A 21,965-nucleotide genomic window follows, 5' to 3' on the forward strand; every position below is an offset into this window, starting at 1 on the left:
TCTCTATTTCATTGTTCCAAGAGAGCTTGGGGGAGTTCTTAGGGAACAGAGAGGAACACTCTATATCATAAGAAGTGTCAAACCATTCGAAATATCTATCCAAATATTTTTGTGTTGAAAAATAAAACACATCAAAGTTATGAGAAAAAAAACATGGTCATAGAGACCATTTGAAATTTTGATATAGTCAATGACCATGCCCCATAGTTAGTGAAGGTCACAAGAAGGCCAACATCACACAACAAACTTTAAGCAAACTTAATAATGTTAGTCCCACACCTTTGAGTTAGAGATAAAAGAAGCAAAGGGGAGAGGTTACAAGTTCTCCCTCTTTGATGTTCAATCCTAAAGCTTTCAATCTTTAGTACCACATTGATGGTCTTATAGATAGAGATGCAAGAATAGAGGTTATAAATAACTCCTTCATTTGTTTTCCTCCAAAGGCTTTTAAAGGCTAAAATCATTAACTCATAACTTGAGATACTTTCAATAATCATATAATAAAATGTATAAATGTTCATGTTTGGGTTTTTTCTTTTTAAAAGTTCTACAAATTTATCTTTATTCTATCTTATGACATTAGACCCGATTACTTCTTCGTTGCATTTATTCATAATAATTTTCTTCTTTCATTTAAAAAAAGAGATTCACTTCACTTCCACTTAAGTCTCAATAGGTGATGTAAGACTAATAAATAAAATAGACTTAATGTTTTGAGTGAACCTTATTTTCTATTTAATAAGTCTCAAATACATGTTCTAACTGTAAATAGGTGATGTGGGACTAATAAAGTTAAGAGATTTTTGTTGTTCTCTTTGGAGACTTAGTCCCACATTGAACATCTAGAGAAGAATTCATATGGGGTTGTGATTATATGAATCAAACCACACTTCTTGGATTGCAAGCAAGTTAAACCTACATAGTCCCACATTGTTGGGGGTGAAGATGAAGGAGAAAAGGGAATGGTTATAACATCTTAAACACTCTACAATACAAGCCTCTTCAAGGCCAAAATTTATGTAAGTTCCATCTCTTAAGTCCCTCACTATTGGGTCAAAGATATGGGAGCAAGGCTCTTTGATGGCCGAAGGATTTTACCCCTTGGATCAGTTTAAAACATAATCTCTATATGTTTGATCAGGCGGGTTTCGGGCATCACAACTCGGGCGGGTTTCGGGCATCGGAACTCGGGCGGGTATAATGGGCCGGGACTCGGATTTGAGGTTATGTTCGAGTCCCGGCCCAATAAGCCCGATTCATCGGTCCGGGTTAGCCCGGCTCGGGTTGGCTACGGGCAGCGGTCTCTAACGGTTCGGGCCGAACGGGCCGGACCCCGGAGTCTCGGACAGTTTTCCCAGCCCTAGTTACGGGAGAAGCTGGTCATAAAGTAGGGGCCATTTAGGAAATAACCTTTACAAACTCACTCGAAATCAACCTAAAAACGATGATAAACATTGTTCAATGATTTAACCACTTTAAAAACTTTTCAAACACCAGATCAAAAGATAAAATCTTTTGAAGCCTATGTTTAGTTTATTTCTTCAATTAACAAACTATAAAGGATGTGAATCAAAAGAAAATGAAAAATCTAAGAGTTTTAATGAAGATTTTCAGAAAAAATATAAAATGAAAGAAGAAGAAGAAGAAGTTATAACGTGGCCTGCTAGCTCGGTTATAACGTGGCCTACTAGCTCGGACCAAAAGTCATCTCCTGCTGTCCCGTGGAGAGAAAAACCATAAGATATGGGTATTCAATTTCTTTCCTTGATTATTCAATTTCAGACCTTTTTTTTGCCACTAATTTAAAATAAGAAAATTATCTAGGGTGCAAAGACTTTATAAAAAATTTGTCAACTTTAGTTGACCAATATATATTCTAATTGTTATGGAGAATAAAATTTTGTTCACCATTTCTTCTCCATACCGGCAAGGGTCGCCACTAAACTGCCATTTTCTGCGACCTTAATTTTTTTTCCCAAATATTTCTCTCTCATCTCTCTTTTTCTGATCACCAAATTCGGCAACCACCATCATCATTTGCATCTCTCTCTTTCTTTTTCTCACTGTATCTCCCTCTCTATCGTTTTTCTCCCTCTCACTGCCTCTCTCTCACTGTATCTCGTTTTCTCTCTGTCTCGCTAAGGCTCGCACTCCCTAAATCTTAGTCCACTGTCTTGTTCTCATTCTTTCTGTGTCATGTGATTTCAGACTTCATGGTCGACCGGCCAAGAGATTCACACAGTAGATCTCGTGGATCGGTCAACCATGAAACATTTTGTGTCGGACCACCACGAAAAGTCTGTGGTTGGTGGACCACGAAAAATTTTGTGGTCGACCAACCACGAAACCCTTAAGGATGGTTTGGCGAAATCCTCCTCGGGGTCTGGGTCCGGCGAAGGGAAACATTCCCTTCGCCGAAATTGTGTATGCAAATGAGAGAGAGTGAGATATAGAGAAGGACTGTGAGAGAGATATAGACTGCGTGCGTGCAAGCGTGCGTGCGTGCGTGTGTGTGTGTGAAAGAGAAGAGATAGACAGTGAGAGAGAGACATCGAGACAGATATAGATTGCGAGAATGCGTGAGAAGACAGAGAGAGAGAGAGAGAGAGAGAGAGAGAGAGAGAGAGGGGGGGGGAGCAACAGGAAAGAGAGGAAGAGAGGTTAAAGAACAGGAAGAAGAAAAAAAAAAGAAAATGGTGGTGGTGATGGTGGTTGGAGATTGTGGCCGAAATTAAAGAAGAAGAAATATTTTATTTCTCTTTAAATTTTCTTTCCCCAGAAAATCTTCTAAATTCCACATTTTCTTTTGTTTTGTTGAAAGTTGTTATTCACCCCATTATATATTCTTCCCGCTAAATAAAATGGTAGCATTTAGAGCATCGGACCGAAGAATAAAATGGTCGCAATTAGTTAATCAAAATTAGGAAGCGTCTTTATTTTCAGTCTAAAAATTACTTGATTGCATTTTGCCTCGTAATCTTTATGTTCACCTCTTCACCACCACCACCATTTCCGACCACCGATTTTTTCTGTGTGTCTCTTTTTTTTCTCTCTCTATTTTCTTTCTCATAACTTCTTTATTCTTCTCTCTCATTCTCTCTTCCTTGCTCTCAACTTTTCTGTTCTTCTCTCTCATTCTCTCTTCGTTTCTCTTTCATTCTCTCTCGATCTCGATCTCTCTCTCTCACTCTCTCTTTCTCTTTCTCTCTCTCTCACTGCCTCTTTCACTATTGCGGCGAAGGAAAGTGTTCCTCTTCGTCAGAACCCCTTTGTCTGATATGAAAAGGAACTCGAGGAGGTTTTCTAGCGAAACCCTCCTTGAGGGTTCAGGGGAAGGGAACACTTTCCTTCGTTGGAATATTCAGAGAGAGAGGCAGTGAGCGAGAGGGGTCGAGAGAGAGATAAATCGTATGTGTGTGTCTATGTCTGTGGGTGTGCGCGCGCGCGTTCGTGTGTGTGTCAGGGAGAGATAGAGAAAGTTAAAGAATGATTAGGAAAGAGTGAGAATAAGCAGGAGAAAGAAAGACATGAGGAGGTGAAGATTAGGGGATCAAAAACGAAAAGATCAATATTTGGGGTCAAAATGAAGTTGCCCATAAGTCAAATCTAATTGACAAAGGTCTTTGTTCTTCGGAGATTTATTTGGATGTCCCAAAACCACTACCATAAAAGAAAATCATACAATCAAGCTAGAGAATTCAAATCCCCCAACCCTTCTCATCCGTCAGTGACGATTATTGTAGGATTTTTCGGTCAATCTAGTTTTTGTATAAATAAAGTTTGCGTACCCGATTTGTCGATCAATCCATTTTTGGTAAAAAAAATAAAGTTTGGGCCACTCTCACCCAGGGGCGGAACTATGTGGAGACCAGGTTGGGCAGTTGCCCGGCCTGATCTCCACATATACAAGTTACACTACCACTATCTACAACAGTTTGCTTTAGTTTTGTTGGTGGAGTTTGCATGATTCCAACCCAAAGACATGAGTTCAAATCTCACGGCCTGCCTCCTTTCTCTTTTTTTTTTTCATTTTCATTTTGGTTCCAACTCTCACTCTGCTTTATAAACTTTAGGCTTACCCGGCCACGTATGGGATCTTTTTTTTCATTCAAACTGTAGAGTACGTTGGTCATCTATCTCAATTTCCTACACCGTGTGGCATGTAGTATACTCCTTATGTTATTTTTCTGCTTAAATAAATTTCTATGTACTCTCGGTATATAGGGATTGGACTAATGGCCCAAAATTGGGCCCAAAATAAGAGTCCAATCCACTAATGCCCAAAAATGTAAAGCATGTCCAAGGCGTCAGACGGGGAGATGAAAATTCCGAAACGCCCTTCTTTTTTTTAAAATTTACGAAAGCGTCATCGAAAAATTTTCGGGAAACGCGAAATTTTCTGAAAAATAATTTGACACCTCCTATCAGACCTTGTACTTTCCACAAATTTACAGAATTGCCATCAAAAAATTTCCGAGAAACGCAAAATTTTCCGAAAAATAGTCTGACGCACCTGCCATCAAACCTTGTACTTTCCACGAATTTACAGAATTGCCATTAAAAAATTACCAATTTGCCATTTTCGTTCTTTTTTCCAGATTTATTTCTTATTTTTTTTATTTTCTCCCACACATATTTATCTCTCCAATCTCTTTAAATTTCTCTCTCCAATCTCAATAAGTTTTCGTATTTTTTCTAGATTTATTTCTTACCTCTTTAAATTTTCCTCATTTTTGGTAGTTTTTCATTGATTTGTTTCCATATATTTTTTTGATAATTGTTTTCATATATTTTTTGGTAGTTTTTCATTGGTTTGTACAAGGGAATTTTCTTGTACCGAGAATTGTTCTATGTACTGGCTATTTGGTTATGTACTAGACATTTTTGTACTAGGAATCTTCTTGTGTACCGGGAATTGTTCTGTGTACTGACCATTTGGTTATGTACTAGACACTTTTGTATTGAGAATTTTCTTGTGTACCGGGAATTGTTCTGTGTATTGGCCATTTGGTTATGTACTAGACATTTTTGTATTGGGAATTTTCTTGTGTATCGGGAACTGTTCTATGTACTGGTCATTTGGTTATGTACTAGACACTTTTGTACTGGGAATTTTCTTGTGTACCGGGAACTGTTCTTTGTACTGGCCATTTGGTTATGTACTAGACATTTTTGTACTGGGAATTTTCTTGTGTAGCAGGAACTGTTCTGTGTACTAGCCATTTGGTTATGTACTAGACACTTTTGTACTGGGAATTTTCTTGTGTACCGGGAACTGTTTTATGTACTGGTCATATGGTTATGTAGTAGACACTTTTTGTACTGGGAATTTTCTTGTGTACCGGGATATGTTTTATGTACTAGCCATTTTGTTATGTACTAGACACTTTTTGGAAAGAAAGTATAGGAAAATTTATTTCCAACTTTGAACCAATTTCTTTTATTTATTTTATTTCCAAATCTTTCCAGATTTATTTAAATTTATTTATTTTTATTTTCTTTCCAACTTTGAACCAATCTCGAATTTTTTTTCTCCAACTTTCCAGATTTATTTCTTCTTTTTTTCAGATTTCTCTCTCCAATCTCAATAAATTTCTTTCTCTTTAAAAATATTTTTCTGTTTTAGTAGATAATCTTTCAAAAAGATAGAGAGTGCAATAATACAATCAATTTTGGAAGATTTGTAAAGAGAGAGGAAGAATAAATAAGAACAGAAAACTTTGATGTTTTAGAGATTGAAAGAGGTGAAGAAGATAAAATGTGAAATAAAATAAGAATGATGAAGAAGATTTTTGAATGTAATAAATAAGAAGGAAGAAGGAATTGAAACAAAATATAATTGGCGGGATACAAAAAATTGGCCAAGGCAAAAATGGCGCCATTTTTGAAAATTTGAAAAAAAAATCTGAATGTTTTAGAGAGAGAAACAAAATAACGTACGGAAAATTATTATTTCTCTGTCGTCGCGTCAGATTGTTAGAAAATACAGAAATGTCCCGTCCAAGGGCAAAAAGAGGAAAAAAAAAAACAGAAAAATTTGAGTTGTCCCTGACAAAAAGACTAGAAACGTATTCTTAGCCGTTTTTGGATTGCACGCGAATTTTCCCCTCATTTATTGGATCCCTCACTCATTTTGTCCTACATCTTGTAAATAGATTTCTAGGTCCTTGCTATGCATAGTATAGATATTCCCATGAGAAACTAATACAGATGAAATATTATTATATTATCTCGAAAGAGTTGTAGCATAACCTAAGGGTCCGTTTGATACGTGTGAAAACCATCATTTTCTGATAGGAAAGAAAACAATCCTTTTCACATTAGAATTTCAAAGTTAAGTATTCGGTACAACTATAGTAAATTGTGCAGTGCCCATAAAATGAAATATATTTATTGAACTTTTGAGATCACTCTGAATGTATTGTTGAACTTCTTTCGGATGCCTTTGGAAAGTATGTCTCTTCCCCACAATCTGATTTTTAGAGAGAGAGAGGAACGATGGAATCCATGGTAATGAACTTCATGATCATCTTGTGCATCCATGATCATCTTGTGCATTTAAATCTTCATAGCTAATACCTAGAAAACTCATTCAAGAAGATGAATCATAAATAGAGTGCATGAAAGATATAAAACATCAAATTAACCTAGAAATTGTATGAAATAATAGCCATTTCTCTCTCTCTGTACAACTTCATATCAGAAACATTTCATATCAGAAACATGAGAGCGATTGAGTGAGAAAACATCAAATTAACATAATCAATTGTAACTTGAGAACATCAAAGATAACATCAAACGAGTCATCTTGTAATTCAAGATGATGAAAAAAACCTAATTCATGAAGAACTCGGTTCAAAAATCATAAATCTAAATCTGAAAGGGGAATCATCCGGAATAGAAGGTTATGTTTTGATTTCAAATTGTTTGATCCAGGTGATTGACTTCTTGATCTTGATTTCCATCCAATACTATTATCCAAAATCTGAAAGGAAATTTTTACTTCAACTCATATCTCGACCACGAGTCATTGACATCTGAAAGGGAGATCTCGGCAGTACCACTACTGATTCTCCCTATTTCCAGTTCCCCAGAGTTGCTACCTTATGCTTAGACGACTTCTGTAATGAGTCAACTACTACTGTAAGAGAACAGTTAGGGACTTACAGGAGGAGAGAGAGCGGGTTTTTGAAGGGTGGGTGAGAATTCGTTTTACCATGTTTTTTGTGGGAAATTTTTTTTACCTTTTTTCCAACTCTTTTTTCCATCAGAAAACAACTTTCTCACCTTTATAATACCTTATCAAACAGTGTAAAATCGATTTTCGTACCCACATGACTTTCTCACGTATCAAGCAGACCCTAAGCAATTCAGATGAGAAAATAAATATTCTAACTTGTAAAACAACTCAGCCAATTCAGATTCAGAAGTAAAAAAAAAAGAAAAATTATATAATTCCATACACAAAGGAAATCTGAACATATATACTAAAAAGTAAAAAAGAAAATACAGTATTCTCTCAAATGTCAAAGATGAAATCTTCTCTAGCCTCAGGTTTTTAGACTTCATCCTAGAAAATGAAGTACCCAACTGAAAGAACTACTGCAATACCAAACTAACAGAAGCATATATTTAGAAGGGTTTCAAATCTAAGGTTTGAGATAGGAAAAACACAGAAAAAGCTGCATAAAAATCACAAAAAGCCTGACCTATTTCCATTAAAACCTTCTGCTAATATAATTCTGTATCTTTCATGGGCAACTGAAACACAGAACTCGTATTCGACAATTTCACAACTTCAGAAAGAGTTGTCAGTTCTCAACTCTAATGAAACCCATAAAAACAGGGGACACCATGGTGATTTAAATTACATCAGATAAGGTTACAAAGTGGGATTTACACAAAATTGGAGATACAAGATCGACACCGAAGAAAATTTTTACCTTCAAATCCATTGAAGTTCCTCCGTGTTTAGATCCAATCTAACTTGTTCAGCTTGTTTTGTTGCTAGAATCAACTAGAGAAAGAAGAGTCGTTGAATTAGTCTACCGCTTTTGAACTCTTACGGACCTGTCCGCCATAGTAAGAAGCCCATCAGGTAACAATTCGTTTTCTGGTTCATTTTTTTGTTTAAAAGAATCATGAGAGACTTGACTCATCAAAGTAATACGCTTTGCACTGTCTGATCGAAGGTTATCTCCTTTATACGCAATCTGGAAGTCGAAAATCATATTCAAAATAATTCCTCAAACCCAAATATTCCGAGCTCTGACAAGGACATAATACAATTGCCCACGCAGCAGAAAAGAGTAATTTGCTGTATTTACGGTACATTTCATGTCAGCAAATTTTGGCAGTTGTGCAACTCAGATCAGTTGATCGCACGAAAATTAGCTGCCACGTCATGTGATCCATATCTTTGTATAGATATCATGGGAGTACAACAAGAATAGCACTTTAAGAATGTGGATAAGTTTGAATATAGATTGTTATATTACCTCACTCAGACCGCTATCAGGGGAGAACCACCGCAAGAGGACTCCAAGATGCACGACAGCCGGAATCAGTTTGAAAAGCAACGGGGTAGTTACCTGCAAAATGTGTCCACAAGTGATCATTTTAAAATATACTACGAACAATAAAACTTCTATTGGAAAACAGTTCATTCCTTGTTCTTCTGTATGGAGACATATTTCTAGTACGATTATGAATTATCAACACAGACTAAACAATTTGACCCTGACCATTATAATCAAGTTTGCAATTGCACATTGATCAGTTGGTGGTATATTGATGGTATATTAACAAGTTTGAAACTTTTCAAGCTACTATGACACTCATACCAAAATATCCAATGAAAGGACACTTCTGAAATCACAAGTAAGAACCTTCAATCTGCTTTACATACCAGACTAAGAGCCGTTGTACCAAGAAGCAGCAGGTACAGTTTACCCTGAAAGAAAGATGATCAAACTTGGCATCACCTTCCAACTTGAAAAAAACAATGGAAATTTTTTTCTGCAAGAGGGTCAACCGTATTTTCGCTAATGCACGAAAGTATGAGGAAGGAATCAACACTAACCTCAACCACGTGAAGATTAGAAGCACGGCTGAGAAGAATAAAAGCAAATTCTCCAATTTGTGCTAGTGACATTCCAACCTTCAAATGAACGAGAGTTTAAGGTCATCTTGTTCGAGCTAAATATTTCAAATACTGGTCATCAAATTCAAGGTTAAACAAAATCTCACCAGAAGTGAAGTCTTGTTACTGTATCCAAATCCTTTAACGACAGATGTGATTACTATTGTTTTAATAATAATAACCAAAATAACAGCTGCTAGTAAAATATCCATATGATTCCAAAGAAAATGGAAATCGATCAACATTCCAATGCTGGCGAGGAAAAGGGCAGCGAACAAGTTGCGAATTGGTTCAATCTACAAAAAAGCTTACGCAACATGAATACGTTCCGGATCCATTTATATATTGAGTAGTCTATACCGATTACTTGAACTAAATATCCAGTCAGATAGATACAAGCTTGAGACTTGTAAAAGCTAATGAAGAGACATAAAGTTCCAGAACTCAAAGCCATCGGCTCCTTCATTTTATCCTTTAATGCATGAACCCATGAACTGATCAAGAAACATTGGTTCTAAAAATTTTGGCTTGCAGAATAAGCATGTCGAAAGTGCTCATATGATACAGGAATATATGAAGGTATAATGTCTTGATAACAGATAGGAACAGGAAGGGAAACATTAGGAAGCACCAAAAGATTCATCCCTAAGAGGAGAACATGCAAGTATACTTTTTTTGAAACTTCATGCAAGTATACTTTAATTAACTTAGTTTCTCAGTCTTCATCAGAAAACAATGTCATAGACTCATAATATAGACTTGAATTTGTGATTCATTGAGCAAAAGAATAAGTTACAAAATACTTAAGCCGTTCCCTACAGATGTATGAAAAAAAACAGAAGTGGATATCACCAATGCAGTCATCAGCCACCTCAATCACTTTCTTAGAGTAAATCAAGAAGGAAAATATCTTACTTGTTCGAGTGTATGCTCTGCAAGGTCGGTTGTTGATATCATGACCCCGGCAGCAAAGGAACCGAGTTCAAGACTTAGCCCAAGCTTATCGCTACACTGAGAACATCAAAATTTCTAGGTTAAATATTGGGCGTAGCGTACTTATTTCCAAGTTATTAAGCTTAACTAAGAATAAGCTACTAGAAATTTGTGTATCAGTGGTAAGCATGGGTAAAAAGTGTCAAGTCGACTGGCCCCCACAAACACAACTCATAAACAAGAACTAAAGAACATTCAGGATTTGCAATAGTTGGATACCAGGAAGTGTACATGGATCAACATTTATCTCATACGAACACTGCACAACTAAACTCTAACTAAAATCATCTTGCCTTTGTACAAGGTAAGAGTCAAATATGAAGAATGATAAATAGGTTGCAAAACTCGATTAAGGATTGCAGTTATACTATCAGTATGAAAAATACTTGAACCAACAGGCCTAGGTTTATTCCTGCACGACACAAAATTTTACTGGAACACATGTTTCAAATATATTTTTTAACCAATATAAGAACTCTTCTGGCATGACTACCGATCACCACCGGAGTATGAAAAGAGACAAATTTGTATAAATGAAAGTGGGTATTGCAGAAAGTAGTCCAAGTTCAGAAGTAACACACCCAAGCAACAAGTAGACAGAATGCAACCGCTGCTAACTGATAAAGTTCATCAGTCTGCGGAAAAAAAGATTCAGTTAAACCTTACAACAATTAAAGATAAAAGAGAAAATTAATAACAGGCATAGGGAATAGGAAAAGATATGGATTAAAGCTTTGAAACTATCTTGAAAGAAAGAATGTACAAGTTTATGCTCCTGACTCAGGAGCAGAAAGCTTAAAAAAAGATACATGTATGTAATATTGTAATAAAGCCTCCCAAATTCCCAATTAAAAAAATGAAATAGAAGAATAATGTTATATCACAAAATCATAAGAACGGATTTAATCTTCTAATAACTGAAACCTTTACCTGTGATGACAGGCTTATCATCAGCTTAAGAAACCGAGGTACAAAAGTACGAGAAAAAATTGACAAGACGGCCAAAAATGTAATCAGCACAAACAACCTGGAAATAAAGAACTGGTATAGGTTAGATAAGGTATGGAAGCTCCCATTCTCCCTTGAAGAAACGTAAACTATTGCAAGGAAGTGCACACACAAAAAATAAATAGATGGAAATAGGCAATCAATCAACGTAAGTACTCAAAAGTGTCTGCAACAAGGAATGAAATTTCGGTTCTGGTGGAAATTTTGGTCTGCCCGAAAATATTTCGTGGAAATATTTCGGTCTGTACGAAAATTTTACAAATATAATTTGTACAAATATTTCTTACAATACAAAAGAAAGATAACATTTTACAGTTAATAACTATAAAGATATCAATAAGGGGAAAGTATGAAAAAAGCTAACAATTTTTTAACAGTATTAGTAAGATTGAGGGGGAAATATGTAACTACATAGTTATACTGGGGTTGTAAATTGAATAATTTGATCTAAGAAAGTTATAACAAGGGTAATTTATAAAAGAAAAATATTATATAGACTTAAAAGCTAAAAAGAAAAAAAATCAAGAAAGATGTATCATTATATAGTAAAAATTGTCTTACCAAAGAACAAAATAGAATTTAGGATTTTATTGTATCGTTTTTCTTCTTCTTCTCTGCTACTTCCCTTTCTCTCTCTAAGTTTTCAAATTAGTTTCAAATCTATTCAAGTTTCATCAAATCTTCTTGTGGTGTGAATGGTGAAGAAGAAAATAGTGAAATGGAAAAGAAACTACGAATAAATTAAATGAAATCTGGAAGAAATCAACCATAAATGAAGAAGAAATCAAAAGAGAATTTAGGGTTTCGAAACTTAACACCACTTCTTGAAATTTCGACAGAAATCATTGGAAATCCTGCAGGAAACATCTATACCGTTCACCTATTCTGAAAAACGGAAATATTTCGGTCATTCCGACTGAAATTTGTCGACATATTATTCCTTGGTATGTACACTAAACTCTAAAGGCTAAACAAGTTTACATAAATAAGTTTAGTGAACAAGTAAAATATTTTACAAATTGCATCTCTTCCTGTTCACAAAAGTTATACAAACGAGTATAGTTAAAATGCATGACATTGTTCTTTAATTTTCCCCTCACAGTAGTGTGTGATGATTTAATGACTCATGATCACTCAACAAACATATAGAGATACAATTCTCCGGCAGAACAAGCCTACCACCGCCATTACTTAACGTCTAACAAACGAATTCAAGTGGAGACAAGGTACTAGCCAGAAAATGTATTGATTAATAAATCCAATGAATGTGAAGAAGCATTATTTTGATGCAGGCATGCAGCCTTGCTATGTATACCAAGGAATAAAATGTCGACAAATTTCGGTCGAAACGACCGAAATTTTTTGGTTTTTTATAATATGTAAAAGAAATTTTTTGGTTTTTTTATAATATGTAAAAGAAAACATACTTATAAATATTTGGTGCACGATTTCTACCAAAATTTGTCGAAATTTTTGAAAGTGGTGTTATTCTGATTTCTTCTTCATTTTCTGGCCGATTTCTTCTAAATTTCTTCTGATTATCACTTGGTTTCTTTTCCATTGAACTATTTTCTTCTTAACCATTGAAATCCCAAGAAGATTAGATAAACTTAAATAGATCTAAAACTAGTTTGAAAATCTAGAGAGGGAAATATAGGCGGCAGAGAAGAAGAGGAAGGACTGAAAATAAAGCCCTAATTCTATTTAGGTCTTGGATAAATTTTACTGTATAATGTTAAATCATTTTTATGTTTTCTTACGTTGTAGCTCGTAAGTCCATTTAATATTCTTGTTTTGTAAATTACCCTTCCCTTAACTTAAAGTTCAAATTACTCAGCTTACACCCCTGGCATAACTATGTGATTGCAAATACCCCCTCAAACTAACTAATTCGGTTAATATTTGTTAATTTTTTTCATATTTGCCTCTTATATAACTATGTGATTGCAAATGCCCCCCTCAAACTAACTAATTCGGTTACACCCCTGGTATAATTATGTAACTGCAAATGCCACCTGTAACTAACTAATTCGGCTAAAATTTGTTAACTTTTTTCATATCTGCCTATTATAACAACTCTTTATATCTATTAATTGTGAAGTGTTATGTTTTTGGTGTTATTATGAAGTATATTTCCACAAGATATTTGTAAAACTTCCACATTGAACGAAATATTTCCGTTTCGGGCCGATGAAAATTTCCACTGAAACCGAGAATTCGTTCCTTGTTGTATACATGGACAAGCTTGAGCGGGGATTATGGCGAAAAACAAAAAACTGCACGTTCAAAGTTTTCCGCGTTGGTGAGTACACTTTCGACCAAAATTTTTTGGAAACAGAGCAATTTCTATATAAGAGTAACAATACTCATTAGAAATGAAAAAGGGGCATTCACAGATGTTCTGCTTACGACTTAGTCATGGATATGACTCCTTGAAGAAGCGCGGAAGTGCCACGTAGAATTGGAAGCAGTGCAAACAATAAACCTACAGCACAATCCTGGCAGGCAAAGTGACAAACATGTTTAGACAACAGATATTTTTCCATGTGAACAGAAAAAAAGGATTATTCCTGGTTAGCAGACCAATTACAAGAGATTATCTAAGCTTCCGCAAAATTCTTCAATGCAAGAAGAGCAGTCTAATATTTTCTTATGATTTAAGTCTACACTAAAAGAAAGAACGAAGAATTCACCTGGAGAATCAGGGTTCCAACCGTGACTTGACCATGAAGAGAACTAATACTATTTTTATCCATCAAGAACTTTAAGACCTGTGAGCAAGATAAGATACTTAATCATTTCTTTGCACTAAATCAAGAAACAAAAAAGTAAAAGCTCAGCTTTTGTTGCTGTGCGGATTAACTATATAGTGAACAATCTGGTTAATACAAACATCCTACATGGTAACTTTCCATGAGAAGAATTTTATGAGCTGATTTGCGTTAAAGCGAATGGAAAGAAATATAAAGATCCAAACCAGGACAAGAGAGCTACCACAGCTGTTGATGACATTGACAGGAATACGCCAATAAATACTCCCTCTGAGGGTTTACCACCACATAACTGCAAAAATTATGCTGCTTTAACATCAGTACTGCCTATGAAAGAATATTGATTAGTTACAATAACATGATGGATTAAAAATACTTGAAAATTGAACAACTTTTGAGGGAAATAGGAGCTTTATAATGAAGGTGAGATCATGGTCGCCAAAGATCAGCGCTTGGGTCGTCTCCATCGGGTCTTAAAGAAAACAGTGCAATGGGTGGGGTGAGGAACTGGACAACACAAGTGGGGGAAATGAGTGGTTTCTATATGTATAAACTTCTGATATTTCTTTTTGTCGTATTTGTGTAACTAGGTTCCTGTAAGATTCATGTAACTTACACTCAAGTTAATGAATAACAGAATGTCTACACAAGGCTTGCTTAAAGTAAAAACACATAAAAATCATAAAAGAATAAGTTTACATACCAAGGCTGTTACGCCACATAAGAAAGTAAATAGGAAAATTTGGAGTAGCCCTCCTAGAACAGCAACAGATCTTACAACTCGAAGCTGCACATACGAAGGTAAGATTTATCTGATCAAACGCAAAGAAAAACAGGGATGGGGAACAATGAACAAACCTTTGCTGTGGAGAACTCCAGGCCCAGTGCAAAAAGAAGGAAAATTACACCAAACTGAGCAACAGTTTCAACCTACACAGACAAATACAAGTAAAAGAATAAACGCTGAAGCTAATATCAATCATGAATGACATGAATAGACATAAATGTAAGAACAGGACCCCTTTACTTCATCAACTAGAGTCCACATCACTGAAAAACCAGTGTATGTCTTTAGCACCCTCAATCCATCATTTTGAGAAAAACGAAAATTTAAGGGAAAATTATTTGACAATTTCAATCACAACTTCAATAGTGTATTAATGTTTTATCATAAAATCTACTTCTATTCCAACAACTCAACAAGTACTAATATAGAGAGACCATCACGCAGATTTCCTTGATTCAGCGTGCAACATTGACTGCTCTAACCCCTCCTACTAGAACTTTGATATACTACATTACGCATTATATCTAAGGTCATCAGCTAAGGCCAGAAGTAGCATAATGGCATACGAGGAGCATATCAAAATTTAAGTTGTATCTTGATAAGATCTCGTTGTTAGGGATAAGCTGCCCACATATTAGAATTTTTGGCCGTATCGAATACTTTGTACTCGTAGCCGGCACTCAAATACCCTTGTTTGATACTTTAGTCACTTCAGTTGTTATAATGTGAGACTTTGTAAGGTAGGACGGGGGATTTAAGGATAAACTAAGCTAAGAATTAGAAGACATCGAAATAAACAACAAATAATGATAAAGAACGTTAAAGAAGAAGCTTTAAGCAACCAAGGATTGCTTCACATGTTCTAAGATTGGTAATAACAAGAGGACAAAGCACTTATATCAGGTTTCACGTAATTGATAAGTATTAAGGATTCCTAAAATAACTAAACTTCTGAACATGCATATAACAAAATGCAAACTTCTTGGTTGCTGTCCCAACCACGAAACTAATGCAAACTGTTATTAGGGTTGACCGGGCTTCACAAGATGGTCCCCCATCTCTTTGTATATACATCTTCTGGAAACTTGGACACAATCATGTTATTAGTTTATTACCATAAAATACCACTCCAATTAGAAGTCTTTTCCTGTGCAATGAAGCAATGGGTAATTCGAAATCGGAAAAGTGTTAAGCGAAATGGAAAGACGTGATAACTACTGCAATGTCGACAAGAAAGTATGCGTAGTGCGCAATGCAGCTTCCAACACCGGTGTTTTTATCAGTATCCGACACTGGGTACTGGTGTTGTAAACTCAACTCATCAATGCTGGTGTGCATATACATAGCTTTTCACTTTTAAGTAGTGCACATGATCGACTTCCCACGCGAATTTGCCCTAAGCCATTATTTAACTAGGAATAAGATGTTCATATTGTTGCCAGTTACTACATAACGCAGGTGAAATGTACTGAAAGGAGTGAGACATTGGAAGAATGATGGCCCAAGGAGGACAACTCCATATGAAAATACACCAGTTCAAAAAAGTACGAGTCGAAAAGTTGCTCGATTGAAGGAACTGACTATGGCAGAACAACATGACACCAGTGGTTCATGTTCGCAATAAGCACCCAAAACTACCCTTAATTTGTAAGTTACAAAAGCATTGCACAAAAATCTGGAAGTTCTTTTTTCTTTAGGTTAAAGAGAAACATAAGAGAAACAGGAAGAACGAAAAAAAAAAAAATGGGTCACAAGAAAAATACAGCTCCGACGAAAAGAAGGGAAAATATTTTTTTAGTTCCCCAAAATCGTAGTGCCATGAAAAAAGTCTTCATGCCAGACAGCGTAAAAGCACCAATAGAAGGCAACCCATCACAAAGTGAAGATATTAGAGCATTGGATTTGTCAATGATACAACCATTTCCTTCACTAGGGAATAGTTTTCAATGAAGCAGTGAGCTTATTAGTCAATTTATAAATTGCTCAATAATCAATTTATAAAGAGACATACTTGCACCATTTCACTAACAAAGCTTAAGCCTCCTGGTCCAATGATTGATCCTGCTAGCAAATATCCAGTAATTACCTGCAAGATTTAGAATTTACGAAATAAAGTAACAAATTAGTAGAAAGTTAGCAGTCAATAAAAACAGTAAATTCTTCATGTACTCATGGACCTAATTCCTGGGTAGTCTTATTTAATACTTCATGTATAATTGTGATTATCATTAAAGAAAAAAATTGGTGTATTTAAGTATTCAGACCGGTTGCCCAGCACAAGCAAAAGCGATGCCACCACATGTTGCTGATACAATTACAACTACTAGATCAGAGATCAACCTGCACTGACAATAATTTGAAAGTTCGGAGGATCTCATCAGTCAGAATTGACAATTTAAATATATTAAATTAATACAACTATAAAATCAAAAAGCTCAGAATGCTTACCTTAAATCCAACTGCAGGACAGGATATTTTGATTTGGTATTAGATATAATAAATACATTGTCCTGAAAACACAAATTTCAACACGAAAATCAGAACTTTTCTGTACCTTACAATCATTTGAAACTTCTGAATACCACAAGGAACTTACTTTTCGGTCTATTAATGTTGGAGTGTCTTCTTCTCGATTCTCGTTGTTGAAAACATCGTGAAGTTGGAAAGACCTAACAAATGGCCAAAAGTGTGAGAAAACTTAAAATTGAAATAGTGAGGCTGAATTCTGATAAACTACAACCTCACTTTCTCCCAAACCAAATATGATTATCATTTATTCTAATCAGATAGAAGTTTATACTTTTCCCTAGTGTCATTTTTCTTCGACTTGACTCTAGCTACAGTTTCCAAAACTGCCTGATGAATAAAACAAACAAAGAAAAGTTATATTCAGTGGACGAATAAGATAAGAACATTTTTACACATGAAACTAACTAGGGAACAAAAAGGTTGAAGTGTTGCATGAGGTTGTCTCATTAATTAACTCTAAACAATTAACTAATATACAGTTAATGTACTGCTGAGTGCTGAACAAGTACACGTCCGAAGGAACAGTAAGAAACAAAAGAGGCGGACCAAGTACTGAAGAAAAACATGTCAATGTAAAAATATCTAAACCTCTATGCACACCTATAAATGTATCTAGAATTTCACAGCACATGTATCATTTTGTATCATAGGTAATGCTTGGTGCACTTTAGAAGTCCACAGCATTAGTATGAATCTTAACACTCAAATTTTACATTAAATCCAAGAAGTGATTGAATCCTAGAGGCACAATAGGCTTTGCAATGGATTGACCAAGATTATGTGCTCTGCAAGGGATTGATTGACAAAGATTAGATTGCTCGTGGTTGAGTCGGTTAATGATAAATTTTGAACTCCTAGAGTTAGAGAATGATAATTTTCTTCCTTGGCATTTAGGCCCAACGAGCGCAATCCAGAGGCTAACTTAAATATTTAGATTACAGAAAGGCTCCTGTGAACCTTTTTAAGTACCTAAATAAGACCCTTAAGCTAGAGCATTTACCAACAAAGATATTTCTTAAAATACAATCCTTGGTCTATAATAATGCACTGGTCTCTAGGCTCTAGCTTCTACTGAAATTGACTCATGGTGCTTTTGTCAATCCCTTATTTTAATTTATTATCTTTTTTCCTTAGCTAAATCTCATAACTTAGCGGATTCTTAAACAAGTCATGGTAATGATAACATATTGTGATAGAGAGTTCTACCAGGTACAGTAAGCTTAATTGAAGTAAAAAAAGAGATGTTTTCAGGGTGCAAAAGATATCTACTTGGCTTTTTACTATACTGTCATCCAAAGCTCGAGGGAATAGTTATTATGATGTATCCTCTCCAGTATCCGGAATTCCAGATCCCACAAACGAGTAACCAGTTAACATTTTTACTAGAGTATATTTCCCATCATAAAAGCAAGCTGCACAATTTTATTTATTTAGCTTATGATGTTTAATAGCAGGAGACATTTAATGAATACTACAAGCTTTTCTTCGTTCCACGGAACCTTAAGGTTCCTAAGCCAAGAAGGGTAATGCTAAATGTACAATAATCACCCTAAGTAAGATTCTTCGATTCTCTCTAAATGAATGATGGCCATAAACAAGTGAACCATCAATAAGAAACAATGTAGGAAATACGTAATGAACCTTTGCCAACCTGCTGTCCAGCAACACTGTTATTAAAGCTGTCCACATCAGTATCTGCCAAACCCGGAAGAAAAAATGAATTTCTACTCCATGTACATTAGAGTTTTCAGAAATATAAATAGATGCAAATATAGTTTTAATCTAGTTTCGGTTTTGAATAAGCTACTTTTTTTTGTAAATTACCCCTGATTCTAGATCATAACAGAGAATTGCAAAACCTAAATGCAAATTGGGTTGTTTACTAGAAGAGTAATACTACTAACTAATCCAAATCAAGACAATCCATATCCTTCTAATATCTGAGAGGATAAACATATAACTAGTAAATGTTTAATTACTTTCATAAAATTAATAAATCATATAACAAATCCAAATTTGAAAGAGAAAATGGTGGAATTTTCAAGAAAAAGATCTGTGATTGGTTGGTTTCGTTTGTTGTTGCCTTTCTATAACCGATTATATCCATAGATTTCTTTCATATGAAAGAGTGACACCTGCTAATGTATCTAATAATCTTGATTACTACAAATTGCTACTAACCCTAAAACAAGAGGTTTTCATTTCGAAATGGATCATAACAAGGAAAAAAGAAATAAAGTTTCAGATGCCCTAAAAGTAACTTGAGCTAACTAAGAAATTAGATCATACGAACCTCCAGTTTGTTCATTTTCAGGAAATTCCTTCTCAAGTGCCCGATCAATCATGCCAGCGAAACTATCCTCTCTCGATTTCAAAGTACCGTTGATCTCTCCTGTCCGATTCGACTCAGCTGTGATGAGATCGGACAACGCAAAGCAGTCTAAAGATAAGAAACATAGAAAGAAGAAGAGAAGAAGCTCAGAATAATAAGAACTCTTCATTGAAGAAATAGAAATCGAGCTGCGGCGGGAAGGAGAAGGCTGAGGCGGAGGAGGAAGGGGTTGGTGGAGGTTGAAGAAGGTTGAAGAAGATGCGTAGGATAAGCAGGTATAGGGAAAGTGAAACAGTGACAAGTGACAGAGAAAAATGGTGGTTAGGTTTAATTTAGTACTTTATAATTGTTGTTCAGAGAGTTCAGAAATGGCGGATATTTTTTTTAGAGAGAGAAAGAAGAAAGAGAAAAGGGGGAAGAAGGAAGAGTAAAGATGAAAAAAGCCAGGGTTAGTTCTAGGTTAAGCAACGTTGTAATAATAATTACGGTTTACGGAAAACTTTTTAGGGAAATTTCCGGATGAAACCCGATATTGGGATTGTACCAGACTACCAGTATACCGTTGAGTCAAATTCTATTTTTTGGAAAGTAAAAGGTTTCATTTACTCTTGCCACATCTAATGATCCAATGGTCGAGGGGCAGGGCGGGGCGGGTATCGACGTTCACGAGTAATAATGATAAGTTGGGCTCCTCAGATCAGAGTAGATTTGTGATTTGGCTATTAGAGTATGTGGGTGGAGTCGGTTTGACATTTTACAACTTCCATGTTCTCAAAGCTCGCCTAAACCCACCAAATGTATCAGGTCTTAGGACACGGGCCTTCCGAATATGGGACAGTTTTACTTGTAAAGTTTTAACAAGAGAACAATTTTGTTTGTGGATATTGACATTTTTTTGGTATATTGAAACTAGAAAAGTTGGTGATGAAAGAAACACTTAACAAAAAGATAAGTTTTTGTTTGAAATACGGACTTTTAAATATGATTTTTTTAAATATAAGTTATTTGAAATGCAAACTTTTAAGTTTGATTTCTCAACATAAACAAATAAAAAAAGTTAACCGTAAAAGAAGAAGAAATGAAAGAAATAAATCTAAGTCGAGTTGTCTCTTTCCTCAAGACAGTGAACACCCTGGTATTAGTACCGAAACTAGCCTGAAGTTTGTCTCCCGTGATGCATCAGTTGTACCTTTTAGTTTGACAAATAATAGTACTTTGAATCTCTGAAAGCGTGCGAACTTTGAACAAGTAGTAAGAACGACTAATGAATTGATTTTTTTAAGGTTCTAAATACTTTTGTATCTATGAAATGCTAATAAGTAATTTTTAATATTTTGTTTGTTGGATTTTGGTTGGTACTTATGTGCGTAGCGGTAACACTTTAAATGGGTGCCTATATACGAATAAATGCTTCCCCACAGTCACACTTGACTGTGTCTATCGAGTGCGATCTGGACCATTAGATCTCAACGGGTCCCTCTTGATCAGCTCTTCTCTAACCACCATTGGATTCGATCTCAGATTCGAATATGAAAGTGCTTCAGTTGCTCCTTACGACGATGCGTATGTGTGAAGTGCAAAGTGTCCCACTAAAGCATCCAACGCCCATTCGTCGAAGCCACGCGCACGTGCACTTTGCGTGGTAAACCCCACCCAAAGCACCTTATCTTAACACATGGAAGACTCAAGGAGGTAGGACTTGCCTAATGTCTTAGATGTGGCACTAACTCTAAACTATGTTTTGTAGTTAGACTCTTCGCATACCAAAGTAATTTGGTAATAACTCATTCATACTAAACTAGAATTGGACAAATTTAGAAAATCAAGAGCCCGAAAAGACAAATCCATCGAGACATCGGGGTCCTGGTTTAGACAAGTCTAGGTCCCTCAAAATTAGAAAATACTAGTCCGACTGATGTTTAGCTAAAATCTGATTCCAACAATCCCCCCCCCCCCCATTAATGGTTATTACATGCTCAAAATCGCAGCAAACGGACAGACCTTACTACACTATAATGCTGATAGACAGAAGTTCTTACGTGGTATGTCAATGCATCGGATGGAAAGCAAATCACGTAATCTGTTGTGTCAGTATGATTAAATTTTATTATTGATTTCCTAGGTTTGCTTGTTAATAGTCATAAAAATCTGGTTTCACCTTTTTATGGACAGTTTGACTTGCATAAGTTTGAGGCCATGAAGACCTTCTCTGCCTACCCGCTGCAACTATATAGAAATTGAGAAATGTTAGATTTACAACCTAAAATCTGGAAATTTCATCCAGACTGATGTGGCACCAACACGCATCTCGGAATTTCAAATGCATTTATAAGTATTTTATTATTTTTACCAATCTACCCTCTCTTCTCTTGTTTCTCTCTCTAAATCCTTTAATCACCCAGA

General features: G+C 35.5%; 1 protein-coding gene across 3 annotated transcripts; it reads right to left on the reverse strand.

Annotated features, from left to right (window-relative positions):
- Nucleotides 1–7,689: 7,689 nt before the first annotated feature.
- On the reverse strand, nucleotides 7,690–20,376 carry LOC147543780 (K(+) efflux antiporter 6-like). 3 transcript variants are annotated; one of them, XM_086674115.1, is made up of 20 exons: nucleotides 19,524–20,376; nucleotides 18,882–18,925; nucleotides 17,502–17,557; nucleotides 17,298–17,370; nucleotides 17,150–17,211; nucleotides 16,966–17,041; nucleotides 16,713–16,787; nucleotides 14,773–14,844; nucleotides 14,618–14,701; nucleotides 14,138–14,206; nucleotides 13,837–13,914; nucleotides 13,553–13,641; nucleotides 11,066–11,162; nucleotides 10,717–10,770; nucleotides 10,058–10,153; nucleotides 9,250–9,438; nucleotides 9,083–9,160; nucleotides 8,909–8,953; nucleotides 8,499–8,591; nucleotides 7,690–8,213 (listed from the first exon to the last, which is right to left on the reverse strand). In XM_086674115.1, exons 1-20 carry the CDS (start codon nucleotides 19,729–19,731, stop codon nucleotides 8,046–8,048), a joined length of 1,806 nt encoding a protein of 601 aa, XP_086530241.1. In that variant the 5' UTR covers nucleotides 19,732–20,376; the 3' UTR covers nucleotides 7,690–8,045. The 3 variants fall into 3 exon arrangements, with proteins under 3 accessions (XP_086530241.1, XP_086530243.1, XP_086530242.1); XM_086674117.1 differs by having other exon boundaries at nucleotides 7,690–8,070; nucleotides 19,524–20,197; XM_086674116.1 differs by having other exon boundaries at nucleotides 18,872–18,925; nucleotides 19,524–20,181.
- Nucleotides 20,377–21,965: the final 1,589 nt, after the last annotated feature.

The sequence above is a fragment of the Eschscholzia californica genome, unplaced genomic scaffold (genome assembly GCF_041429995.1).
Source record: "Eschscholzia californica isolate CP2 unplaced genomic scaffold, dmEscCali1.0.p SCAF_4, whole genome shotgun sequence".
Taxonomy (NCBI): domain Eukaryota; kingdom Viridiplantae; phylum Streptophyta; class Magnoliopsida; order Ranunculales; family Papaveraceae; genus Eschscholzia; species Eschscholzia californica.